Source organism: Pan paniscus, chromosome 6 (genome assembly GCF_029289425.2).
Source record: "Pan paniscus chromosome 6, NHGRI_mPanPan1-v2.0_pri, whole genome shotgun sequence".
Classification (NCBI taxonomy): domain Eukaryota; kingdom Metazoa; phylum Chordata; class Mammalia; order Primates; family Hominidae; genus Pan; species Pan paniscus.
Window position 1 is genome coordinate 7,584,128 of NC_073255.2, and position 12,593 is coordinate 7,596,720.

General features: G+C 61.9%; 1 protein-coding gene across 2 annotated transcripts in view; it reads left to right on the plus strand.

Moving 5' to 3' along the window:
• The first annotated feature begins 4,681 nt into the window (after nt 1-4,681).
• TTYH3 (tweety family member 3) overlaps nt 4,682-12,593 on the plus strand; it is a 33,144-nt gene continuing 25,232 nt past the window's right edge. The window contains exon 1 of one of the 2 annotated variants that reach the window (XM_055115685.2): nt 4,682-5,003. In XM_055115685.2, coding sequence (XP_054971660.1) covers nt 4,881-5,003 — 123 coding nt within the window. In that variant the 5' untranslated portion in view covers nt 4,682-4,880. The remainder of the gene's footprint in view (nt 5,004-12,593) is intronic. The other variant, XM_055115686.2, reaches the window with a different exon arrangement.

Sequence of the window (12,593 nt, forward strand, 5' to 3'; positions counted from 1 at the left end):
AAAAAGGGGAAAGAAGGAAGGAGGGAGGGAGGGAGGAAAAGATGGAGGGAGGAAAAGATGGAGGGAGGGAGGAAAGGAGGGAGGGAGGGAAAGAGGGAGGAAGGGAAAGAGGGAGGAAGGGAGGGAGGGAAGGAGGGAGGGAGGAAAGGAGGGAGGGAAGGAAGGTGGAAGGGAGGGAAGGAGGGAGGGAGAAAGGAAGGAAGGAGAGAGGGAGGGAGGAAACGAGGGAGGGAGGAAAGGAAGGTGGGAGGGAGGGATAAAGGAGAGAAGAAGGGAAAGAGGGAGGTGGGGGGAGGGAGAAAGGAGAGAAAGGGAGGGAAGGCAGGAGGGAAGGAGAGAAGGGAGGGAGGACAGAAGGAGGGAGGGAGGGAAGAAGTGGGGAGGGAGGAAGGGCCCCTGGAACTAGGCTGAACCCTGGTTCCCTGACCAGCTTGTGATTCTCAAGGTCTCCCATGCAATGGCGGAGACCGGGCCTCAGTTGCTCCGTCTGTAGAGTGGGACTAAAGTCCAGCCTCCAGCCACAGTGGTTGCAGGACAGATGGGAAGAACCACACAGCTCTGGGCAGTGACTGTCGGGTCAAAGCAGGTGGGATGGTGGGCGGAGCTTCCTCCATGCCCTGGCCCACACTAGATCCTCTCTCTGGCCTTCTCTCCTTTACCCTTCCTGGCAGCTGGAGGGAGGGACCCACGGAGTTTCTCTTCAACACCTGGATCCCAAGCAGCATTGCACAGGGGTGAGGTAGGGACTCTGGCTGTGTTCTTCCAGAACCTTCACTGTGGGCCCCTTATTCTCTCCACCCTGGATCCCTTTTACCAAATTCTTCCTCCACAGACCCCTTAGGAATAGATTTCACGGCCCAAACACTGCAAGTATTACTCAGTCATCAGCACCTTTTCATCCCATACCATCAGAGGCACAGGGCGCTGGCCACCAGGAAGCTCTGAGAAAGCCGGTGTGTTTGTTTCTGGATTTGCCGTGACAAAGCTCCACAAACTGAGTGGCTTCAAACACAGACATGCGTTGTCTCACGGTTCTGGAGGCCAGAAGGCCGAGATCGAGGCGGGGCGCTCTGAGGGAGGGAGCGCCCCAGGCTTCTCTCCCAGCTTCTGGTGGCCCCTCGGCGTTCAGGGCTGTGGCGGCATCCCTGAGATTCTGCCTCCGTGTTCACACGGGTGCTTCCCTCTGTGTCTCTGTATCTCTGAGTCTGTGTCCAAATTGATCTTTTCTTATAAGGACGCCATCTTCGCCTTAGAGAACACTGTAACCCAGTATGACGTCATCTTCACTGGATTACATTTGCAAAGACTCTCATTTATTTATTATTTTTTTGAAATGGAGTTTCACTCTTGTTGCCCAGGCTGGGGTGCAATGGCGTGATCTCGGCTCACTGCAACCTCCGTCCCCCCGGGTTCAAGCTGTTCTCCTGCCTCAGCCTCCTGAGTAGCTAGGATTACGGGTGCATGGCACCACGCCCAGCTAATTTTGTAATCTTAGTAGACAGGGTTTCTCCATGTTGGTCAAACTGGTCTGGAACTCCCAACCTCAGGTGATCCGCCCGCCTCAGCCTCCTAAAGTGTTGGGATTACAGGCATGAGCCTGTCACCCAGGCTGGAGTGCAGTGGCACGATCATAGCTCACTGCAGCCTAGATCTCCTAGGATCAAGTGATCCTCCCGCCTTAGCCTCCCAAGTAGCTGGAACTACTGTGGTGGCACAAGCCACCACACCCAGCTAATTAAATTTTTTTGTAGAGAAGGGTCTCACTATGTTGTCCAGGCTGGTCTCAAACTCATGGCCTCAAGCGGTCCTCCTGCCTTGGCCTCCCAAAGTGCTGGGATTTCAGGTATGAGCCGCTGCTCCCGGCCCCTTTCTTCAAAGAAGGTGACGTTCACAGTTGCCAGGAGTTAGGACTTCAACATATCTTTTTGGGGAACATAATTCAATCCACTACACCTGAGTTATCATTTCTTTCTTTCTTTCTTTCTTTTTGAGATGGAGTTCACTCTGTCGCCCAGGCTGGAGTGCAATGGCACAATCTCGGCTCACTGCACCCTCCACCTCCCGGGTTCAAGCGATTCTACTGCCTCAGCCTCCCGAGTAGCTGGGATTACAGGCATGTGCCACCATGCCTGGCTAATTTTTGTATTTTTTTGTAGAGACGGGGTTTCACCATTTGCCCAGGCTGGTCTCGAACTCCTGACCTCAGGCGATCTCCCCTGGCTCGGTCTCCCAAAGTGTGGGGATTACAGGCGTGAGCCACTGTGCCTGGCCCTAAGTTATCATCTCACATCATGTCTGCATCAGACTTTCTGGCTTTGTCAAAAGAAAAGGTACAATTTTGCGAGGCTTCTGGAAACAGGGGAAGGAACTCATGTACCCCCTGCCTGCATGTGTGTACCCTGGCAGGGCTGCCAGGCTCGTGTGGAGGGCACTGGAGTTGGGGGCGGGGGGGATGCAGGAGGTCTGTTTGTGGCCATGGGAGCTGCTGCTAATAGCAGGAACCAGAAACGATCCCAGGCTATAAGGACAATTTCTGCAGCTGGCCAGGGACTGCCCTGTTCATCCCTGGAGTTATGCGACACAGAACTCTGAGGTCAGAGTCAGCCCGGGGCACGGGCCGTGCAGGCGATCCCCTGGCTGTGGAGATGAGGTCACAGGCTGGATGCTGAAGCAGTGTCAGGCTAGGAGTGGGCGTCCTGCCTACGCCACCTGTTCACAGTGAGCAGTCAGCTGGCGCCAAAGAAGAGGACTCACCTGGCCAGGTACCAGCCCACTCCAAGTAGGTAGCCTTGGTCTTAGGGGGTTAGGGGGGGCTTCATTCTGCCTGGAGCTCCCACCATCCTTGGCATTGGAGAGAGAGGAACCTGAGCCAGTATCCTCACCCCACCCCAAATTTCTGGCTCTTCGGCCTTTAGGGATGGAGAATGCGATCGGGAGGTCGCCCCCTTCTGCCTGGCTGTTATTTCCCAGCTGGGTGGTGTCTCCAAGTTATCCAGCGGGTGGAAACCACAGCTCAGCTAGGCCCTCTTGCCCGGTGCCCTATCACAGGAAAACAGGCGAGTCAGGGCAGTCAATGAGCCAAAGTCCAGGCCTCCTGGGAATACACTGCCCGGAACCATCCCTGCCTGCAAAGAGCTCTTCCTGCCAGGAACGGCCTGCCTGCCCACAGAGCTGGCCAAGTCGGGCATAGCAGATGGTAGATCCCGGGTGTGGAAACCTGTTTCTCAGTACACAGGAGGTCCAGGCATAAGGCCCCAGGTGATGAAGCAGAGCCAGGATGCACCCACTGCCCTAGAGTGGGGAGGGAGGCGTGCACCTGGGCCCAAGCACGTACTATGTCCATCCTCCTGGCTCTGGCAGCTCCCATCTCCCCTTTAGCAAAGGAGGAGGCGCAGGCATGGGGAGGCCCTGTTAGGAAATTTGGCTGTGGCTCCAAAGCCCATGATGGGCCCTCTCTGGCAGGTGCCTGAATTTTTAGGCCCCAGGACACCAGAACAGGGCACCGTCTTCATCTTAGGTCTTGACAAAAGACTCAACCTTCCCCAGAGGGGAGGCCGGATGGGGACTGAATCTACCTGCGGATCCACTTAACACTTGTACCTTTTTAAAAAAATTTTTTTTTATTTTTGAGATGGAGTCTCACTCTGTTGCCCAGGTTGGAGTGCAGTGGCGCAATCTCCATTCACCGCAACCTCCATCTCGCAGGTTCAAGCAATTCTCCTGCCTCAGCTTCCCGAGTAACTGGGATTACAGGCGCCCGCCACCACGCCCGGCTAATTTTTGTATTTTTAGTAGAGACGGGGTTTCACCATTTTGGCCAGGCTGGTCTCTAACTCCTGACCTCAGGTGATCCGCCTGCCTAGGCCTCCCAAAGTGCTGGGATTACAGGCATGAACCACCACCATGCCCTGCCAACACTCGTAGCTTTATCATCCCCTTTTACAGACAAGGACACCGATGCACAGAGTGGTTAAGTAACTTGCCCCAGATCACACAGCTCTAGGTGCCCCAGCCAGGCCCTGAATCCAGATCATGTCCATTGTACAGATAGGCCACTCGGTGCCTTGCTGGGCGCTGCGGGCTGTGGGCTGTTGCGTGTGCAATGGGGAGGCCAAGACCAGCCCAGCCCACCAGGCCGGACCCTTGAGTCAAATAAGAAACATGCAAAGATCCAAACGAAGAGCGAATTCATGGAATGAAGCGCAGCTGCATATGCAGCCAGGGTTCCAGCCCCCACGGCCACGTGGAAAGACTGGCTGGCCCGGGTCTTACAGCGTTGAGGGTCGGTCTTCCAGCGCCTTAGGGGCCAGGCGTCCCTCCAAGAAGGCGAGGAAGTAGGCGGAGCTTCTGTCGGCGGACTAATGACGGTACAGAGGCGGGGCCGAAGGGCGGGGACACGTGGAGGGGCGGGACCATTGGGTAATGGGCGGGGATGCGAGTGGAGGGGCAAAACCATCAGGTAAAAGGACCAATAGAGGTGCAGGAGCGAGTGGGCGGGGCACACTGTGGGGCGGGATCGGCGGGGGATAGACCAATGGTGGGTAAGAGGCGGGACAGAGGGCGGGGCGCGCGGGGGGCTGGGCTGGCGGGAGGCGGGCCAATGGAGGCTCGGAGGCGGGGCCGGCGGGCGGACGGGCGGGGGCGCGGAGGGGGCGGTGGCGGCGGCGGCGAACAAAGAGGCGGCGGGCGCGGGCGGCCGAGCGGAGCCGAGCGCAGCCGAGCCGGGCCGAGCCGGGCCGAGCCGGGCCGGGCCGGGCCCAGGAGCGCGCGGATGATGCGGGCGGCCAGGCCGGGGTCGACGGGTCCCTGAAGCCCGCGCCCCGGGCCAGCAAGGGAGCCCCGCGCAGGCCGCGCGCATCCGGAGGCGGCCGGGCCCCGCCATGGCCGGGGTCAGCTACGCGGCGCCCTGGTGGGTGAGCCTCCTGCACCGGCTGCCCCACTTCGACCTGAGCTGGGAGGCCACTAGCAGCCAGTTCCGGCCCGAGGACACCGACTACCAGCAGGTGACATGGGCCTCTCGGGGTCGCGGGGTCAGGGCCCCCAGGTCACGGCCCCCTCCTCTCCCAGGGTCACGGCCCCCATCCCCGAGGGCCTAAAGACCCCTCATCCCCCCCTCCAGGGTCACGGCCACCTCCTCCTCGCAGGTACCGGCCTCCTTCCTTCTCGAGGGTCCCTTCTGAGTCCTAGGACCCCTTCCTCCAGGGTCATGGCCTCCTCCTCAAAGGTCTAAACGCCCTCCAACCCCCAGTGAGGGTCCACGGCCCCCCTCCCGATTCTGGCCTTCCCTTCTGGTGTCACTAAGGCCCCTGGGTTTCATGGAGCTGCCTCTCCCCACTCCGTGAGCCCCCTTGGCCAGTGGAGGGCCTCTCCACCATCACTGTTGGCGGCCTGGTGCTGTGTCCCAGCAGAGACCCCTCCCCAGATGACCCCCAGGCTCTGAGATCAGAGCGGGTGCCTGAGCACATTGGGTGCAGGCAGGCAGAGACTCCTCGCCCACTCACCCCCGGCTGGGGAATCCCACTGCCAGGCTTCCAGTGGGTGAATGGCCTGGGCCGCCGCCAGCCCTCTGTGGCCGGTAATGACCCCCTGCTTGGCGGTCAGGCTGTGGGATGTACACAGGGTGCCGTGTGTGGCCGTGGGAGACCAGGCTGCCTGTAGCCCCCGGGGGAGGGAGGCCCGGCGGCCAGGAAGCACCGTGGGCCTCAGGCAGGGAGGCTGGAAGCTGCTGAGCCCAGGCAGACCTGGGGGGCGGCTGGGGCCCCTTTGCAGCCCTCTCCCAGGGGAGCCCTTAGCCTGGCATCATGCCAGGCCCCAGCACCACCCCCATCGCCAAGCTACTGTCATTTGAGTGCGGGGCAGGGGACCAAGCTGTGGGCATTTCCTTCCTGCCTAGAGATCCGGATTCCAGAAGCCCCGTGACCAGGGTCCCTGGTCACCCGGAGTTTCTCTCTGGACGGATCATGGCAGAGCCCCATGGTGGGGTGGGGATGGCTTTGCTTATCAAAATGGCTTGGGAATCCGGTATTCCGCGGGCAGCCTAGCACCTGGACTCTTCAGAACTGCGTTATCTGTGGCCTCCCGCATCCAGAGGAGGGAGGCGGAAGTGGAGGAGCAGGGCACCTGGGAGCCCACTGCTCCCAGCCTCGCACTCACTTGCACCCAGGCCCCCCAGCCGAGCCGATGACGTTTCCTAACAGATGAGGAAGGGGGCGAGGGATCGGCCCAGGCACGCCCAGACACAGCAGGGAGGAGGGAGGCGGAAGGATTGGTATAACATCTCACGCCTGCGTTCTAGAAGCCCAGCCCTGGGGGACCGTTCAGTGTGGGGGCAATGCACATTCAGGAACTTCTGGAACTTATTCCATGCTGATGGCTTTGTCACTTGTCCCTGGAGGACTCTGTTGAAGCTGCAAGGAGGGTGTGCTTCACTTTGGAAAGTTCTCTGCCCTGAGGGTTTGGCCCATTTGTCAGTTCTGAAGCTCCGGGGCAGCCCTGGGGCGTGGGGGGCGGCTGTTTCCTGCTGCCCCTTGGGCTGCCACCTGCCCGAGCTGCCAGCCACAGTTGGACTTCCTTCCAGCCCTCCGGGGTGCCTGCATTCCCACATTCGAGACAGGCAGTGAGAGGGAGTGAGGGGCGATGATGTCTGCAGCCCACAAGAGCCTCCGGGGCAGTAGCCAGGCCCCTCTGCTCAGCCTGACCTGCCTGGCCTCCAGCAGGGTGCTGTGGCCCTGGGAGGCCCTGGCTTCTGCCCCCTTTCCTCCCCTGCCCTGCGCTCTGCTCTGCTGTGGGAGGGCTCTGACTCACTCTCTCTCCTGCCTCATCTCCACAGAGCAGAATTAGCCACTGAATAATTCACGATGTGGAAACCGGCCTGCCTCCATCCCCCGCCGCCTCCACTCCCGGCTCTTGGCGAGGGGCTGTGGCGTGAGCTGGTCCTGGCGTTCGTCCTGCCCCTGCCCTTCCAATACTGGTGCTTTTCGGCAACTGCTTGGTGTCTCTGAGCCTTCATTGCCTCATCCTGAATCTGGGCTGGCCGTGCCTCCTGTTTAGGGTCACCCCTGGGAGGCAAGGGCCAGGAGCCCCCTTCCTGGGAGAATGGGCAGTGGGTGGGCCTGGGCTGTGGCAGGCGCCCCTTCCTGCCTCCCCTGGTGAGGAGTTGCTGGCTGTAGCGGGGGGTGGACCCCTCACCCATCCTGACTGAGGGCTCCCTCTTAGCTGTCTCTGTGCTGCCCCAACCTGGGCTGTGCTCTGCTGGGGAGTGGGCATCTGCCCCGTGGTTATGGGGGCGGGGGGATGGAGGGGAGGTGGGGCCTGGTGTTGGGAGTTGGGGGTGTGGCATGGGGGACTGGCCTTTGTCCTTTGCTATTTCTGGCCCCCGTGGTCTGCTGTTGGGAACCCTGGTGAAACCCCCGGAGGGACCAGGGCCAGGTCCTGTTTCAAGGCCCTGCGTGGGACTGCCTGTCACTAGTCACTTTTCCCACAGCCCCAGGAGGTGGGGAGAGTTGTCCATTGTACAGATTAGCAAACTGAGGCTCCGAATCACATAGTAAGTGGTGGGGCCGCAGCCCTGCTGTAGGTCCCTCGTCCAGCCCCCCGAGGAGCCGCGGTCAGCCTGGAGTCGCAGGCTCCCCGGATTCCCCCACGGCTGCCTTGCCGCTGGGGGTGTGACCGTGGGATTAGAAGCTGATGGGGGCTGAGGGATCTGTGAGAGGGCAGGGGGTGGAGGGGCATCTGGGGTCGGCTCTGTGCAGCTCCCCAGCCAGTGACTGTCGAGAAGGGCTCCCGTGCTGCCTGAGCATCTGAGTGAATGGGGGGCTGTTGTTCACAGGAGGGATTTGGAGGCCCACAGGAGGCCTAAGACTCCCTGGTGGCCCCGCAGCTGAGCTGGCAGGGCTGGGCCTGAGGCCTCTGGCGTGGCCCGGGGCCAGTCAGTGCTGCATAGTGAGTCCTGAATGTCAAGTGGGTCTGGCTGTCCTGGCCCCGGGCAGGGGCCCTTGAGGGCAGCAGAGCCTTCTCTTCAGCTAGAGCATCGCAGGCCTGCACCCTCGCTCTGTCGCTTCTTCCTGCGTGACCTTGGGTGGTCCAGACACTGTCCTGGGCTTTATTCGGGGGAGGCCTGCCTGCTCAGCTCCCACCAGCCCTTTGTGACCCCGTGTCCTCAGGCAGGGATCAAGTTCATGCCCACTGACCTCAGCCTCTCTTTCCGGCTGTCTCCTCCAGCTCAGGGCAGGCCAGATGCAGGACAACAGCTATGGACTGTGGTGGGTTGCAAACCCAGGCGGTGGGAGCCCAGTGGTCAGGGAAGGCTTCCTGCAGGAGGTGGTGTTAACTGGCTTGCCATGAAGGTTGCAAGCCCGGCTGCCGACAATCAGAGGGTTAGGATTTGCCTGCTCCTTTCTGACTCCTCCATGGGCCGTGCTGGCCCTGGCAGGTGATGGTTTCACTGGGACATCTGCCTTCCAGGGCAGATAGTAGGCCCTGCCTCAGTTTGCCTAGCATGGGGGACGTGTTTTCCACTAGAGCCTGGAATGCCCAGATGTTTCTGTTGAGACCTTAATGACAAGACTGAGGTCACCATACAGAGACCTTGGGGAAGAGCTTCTGGGCTGGGGGAACGGCAGGTGCAAAGGCCCTGAGGCAGAGAGAAGCTTGAGCCTCGGGGAGAGGCCTCAGCCCCACGTGCCAGAGGGTCGCTCTGGTCTGACTGCGCACGGGGAATGTGCTGCCTCAGGAACTGGTGAGCCCTCTGTGCCAGGCACTGTGCCAGCCCAGGCTGGATGGCCACTCAGAGGGGATCTGAGCTCTGGGAGTAGGGCCAGTGTTCTCCTAGCAGAGTTGGGAGCCCGGCTCCTAAGAGCACAGCACCTCTGTCTGTGCCGCCACAAGGCGAGGTCAGCCTTGTGCCCAGTTGCAGCCTGGGGGGCAGTTCCCTGGGGCAGGGCTGGCCTGTTATCATCCTCCCCACTCATCAGAAGGAAATGAGTTCTGGTTAAAACGGCAGTGTTGGTCGCCTGTCGCCTGTCTTGTCGTTTACGAAAGCGGTACACGTTCATGGAACATTTGGGGAAAAGGGAAGAGCGTGAGACAGAAGCGTCTCTCCAGCTGGGTTCAGTCCAAGCGCTTAGAGCTGTAGGGTGGGTGTCCCTGAGAACTGGAATCCTATTGCTTTTGACATGTCTTGTACGTTGGACCGTGTTCCAGATGCTTGTCCAGCGTCCCACGGTGCCAGGCAGGATTCTGTACCTACAGATGACAGACGCGGGCCAGACACGGAGGCCCCCGGGGAGCTGGGCGGAAGCTTCAGGAGCAATCCCTGAGTGGACGGGAGCTGATGAACTAGGCTGGGGGTGTGCAGCGAACGGGACCCTGCACTGGGGGGTGGAGGTGGGCAGGAAGCCCCTGATGGCTGGTCCCAGTCCACTCAGGATTTCCATCTTGGCCAGTGTCTGCATTCCTGGGGAGACTCCGATTGGCCGAGCTTGCCTTTTGGCCAGGGGGTGTGAAGCTGTGGGCCCTGGACCTGCTTGGGGGTGGGTGTCAGGCCACCCTTGGCTCGGCCGCTGCCCGCATCAAGGGTTCCTATATCTGGGCTCCTGGTTTTTGTGGTGCTGAGGGTACTCTGGCCACCTCTGTTCCCAGGAGACTCTGGGGTTCTCAAGCCCCTTCCTTGGAGTGCAGCAGCCTGGGACCCTCTAGAAGTCCCCGAGGTCTTCACGGCTTTTTGTAGGTGTGGATGTTGGGGTGGTAATTCTTGCTCAGGGTGCTGGCTCCCCGATCTCCCCAGTTCTAGCATCACCAGGGGCCACTCCAGTCTGTGTGTGTGGGACCCCCGCCTGCCCCCCACTCGCCTGAGACTCGAGGGCCAGCTCTAGGACCCCTCTTCTGGGCATCTCCATGGTGACCCTTCTTCCTCCCCTGACCCCTGGGCAGGGCCCTGCCAGCCAACCCCGTCTAAGGGATTTGCAGTGTCAGCTGCTCTGACCCCCGGCCGGGGGCTCTTGGTCAGGCTCTGGGGGAGCGGGGAGCCCTGCAGCTTGGTTCCCCAGGCCACGGCGGCTCTCCCCGGATGCTTGTGCTGCTTGTTTCTAAAGCACTTTTCTTGGAGACCACCCAGTGGCCCTGGGAGATGGACACTGTGTCCCCGACATAAGCAGAAACGGGGGCCGGCCAGCATGGGGGGCCGGAAGACTGGGCGCGGGTTCCAGCTGCAGCCCAGCCACGTCCGTCCCAGTGGACACGGCGTCAGCACAGTTCGTGAACCCAGGGGTGCAGGTTTAGGGGGCTCAGGGGCATCTACACTTCCCCCACCTGCCCCACCGTCAGTTCTGCTGAGGCCTCGGCTAGAGAAGAGGAACCGAATCTGCAGCCAGGGGCCTGGGGTCAAGGACATGGGAAGTGCCTGACGTGGCCACCGGGGAATTGGCATGTGACAGCGGGTGGATGGTGGGTGTGGGAGGGTCACAGGAGGGCCTCCCGTACCCGGGCCTGCCGCTATGTTCTGCAGGGAGCCCACCCAGGCCCTGTGCTGGGCCTCACACCATCCGAGGGGGCTTCTCACAGTCTTGGGAGGCTGACTGAGACCTGAGTCCTGTGGGGCAGCACCCGCTGTGGCTGGGTCAGGCCCATGTTGGCCGAGGGTGTGGGAGGAAGCTGGGCCACCCACAGAGTGCCAGTGCCTTCGGCCTCTGAGGAGGGTACCAGCCACAGTGCCCCTAGCCGTTCTGCCCCCCTTGGGCCTGTGCACGCTGGCCGGGTTCCTGGCCATCGTGGAAGAGCACTCCCGAAGTTCTGGGGTGCACCCAGCTCTGAGCCCTGCAGCCCTGTGTCTGGGGTTCGGCCGTGCCCTCTGGGCTGCCTCTCCCTGGTAGGGAGCTGATCCCGGAGATGGGGCTCCAGTCTGGCGGCTCCTGGCTGGGTCTGAGGCCTGGGGCCCGGTCCCCAGGCGGCTGGTGCAGAGGGCTGCAGACAAGTGGGAAGAGCAGGGGATTTTCCGGGTGTCACGCTGGGAGATGTGTCGGAGCACGGGGGACCAAAATAGACACGCTTGCTGCAGCTCTTTGGTGTCTGTTCCTTGCACGAGGGGGAGGGCGGGCGTGGGCAGCGGGAGAGCTGGGGTCCCCCGGCTACAGGGTGCAGGAAAGGGGCCCGGCCTGTGGGGAGACGGGCAGGAGCGGCTCTGAGCCTCAGCCCCAGGGCTGCCTCTCTGGCCTCCTTCCAGGCCATTCCTGGAGGGTGAGGGCCAGCCCGGAGGGAGCCCCGGGGGGCGTGGGGCAGTGGGTGTGGGGCCATGTGCAGCCTGGTGACCTGGACCTCGGACCTCAGGAGTTGGGGACAAGGACACAAAGTTGGCCCCGACCCCGGCTCCCACGTGGCCGCTGCTGGCTGCACGTCCTCCAGGCACGGCCAGGAGCTCACCGTCATGGAATGCGTGAAACCCAAACCCAGCCTGGTGGAAAATCTGTTTTTAATTTTGGGCCAGTGTCGCTGGGAGCCTGGGCCGAGTGTGCTATGGGTAGGGGCTGGGGCCACGTGTCCAGCTTGGCCGCATGGGGGGCTGAGGCCTAGCCAAAGACTGTGACCCTGGACCCCCCACTTGTGCAAGGGGACCCACGAGGCAAAGGTAGGGGGACCCACTTCCCAGTGGCGGGCCCCTGACGTGGGGGTGGTGGTAGTGGCTCGCACACACCGAGCCCACCCTGGCCTCCCCAAACAAGTCTTGGCCCTAGGGATCCCGCCCCTTTCCTGACCCTGGCCCAGGACACCTGGGGGGTTCTCACAGTGCTGAGGGCCAGAACCCCTCAGTCTGCATTGGGGTGTGGGACCCCAGCCAGCCTCTCAGACACCCCCAAACCTTGTTGCTTCCTCTGGAGGAGGGGCCTTGGGAGTTCCAGGCCTGGAGTTCAGCATCCGTGGAGGCAGGTGGGGGTCACTCCCCTCCCACTCCCACCTCTCGCCTGCCACGTCCTCCCGGAGCCCCGTGCTGCTGCCACACGCACAGGCTCAGGCCAGGGCCTGGCTGGTCCCTGCTGCCAGTGGATCTTCGGCATGCAGGAGACGTTTGCCGCCTGGAACCTGTGCCAGGCCTTGGCTGACACTGTCCCCGGGCCAAGAGTGCCCTCCCCCACCTGTTGCGGTGCCCACGATGCTCCCCACAACGGGAGTTTCAGTGACCGCCTCGTTCCTCTTCCTGCCTCCCACAGCCTCCGAGCTCACAGGGCCGGCACTGTGGGCACAGGGGAGCCCCCGACCTAGCGCGGCCGAGCTGTCTGTCCAAGCCTGGGCCCCAGCACCCAGCGCAAGCTGCTGCTAAGATGCCCTGGAAGCTGATGCTCCCAATTAGCCCGGAGCCCAGCCAGGACCACAGCCGTCAGTGTGGGAACTCCGTCCCCATCCAGGAAGCCGGGGGTGACTCTGTCCCCACTGCAGTCAGGCTGTGTGGCCGTTACCATATTGTGTGTCTGTCACATGCCGGCGCCTCTGGTGGGGTTCTGGCCCCTCAGTGGACTTCATGCTTGGCCTCTGTGGAGCCTGTCCCTTTCCCTCCTCCAAGCTGTGTCACTTCCACACGAAGCTGGCACGAGGGGCGGGGCAGG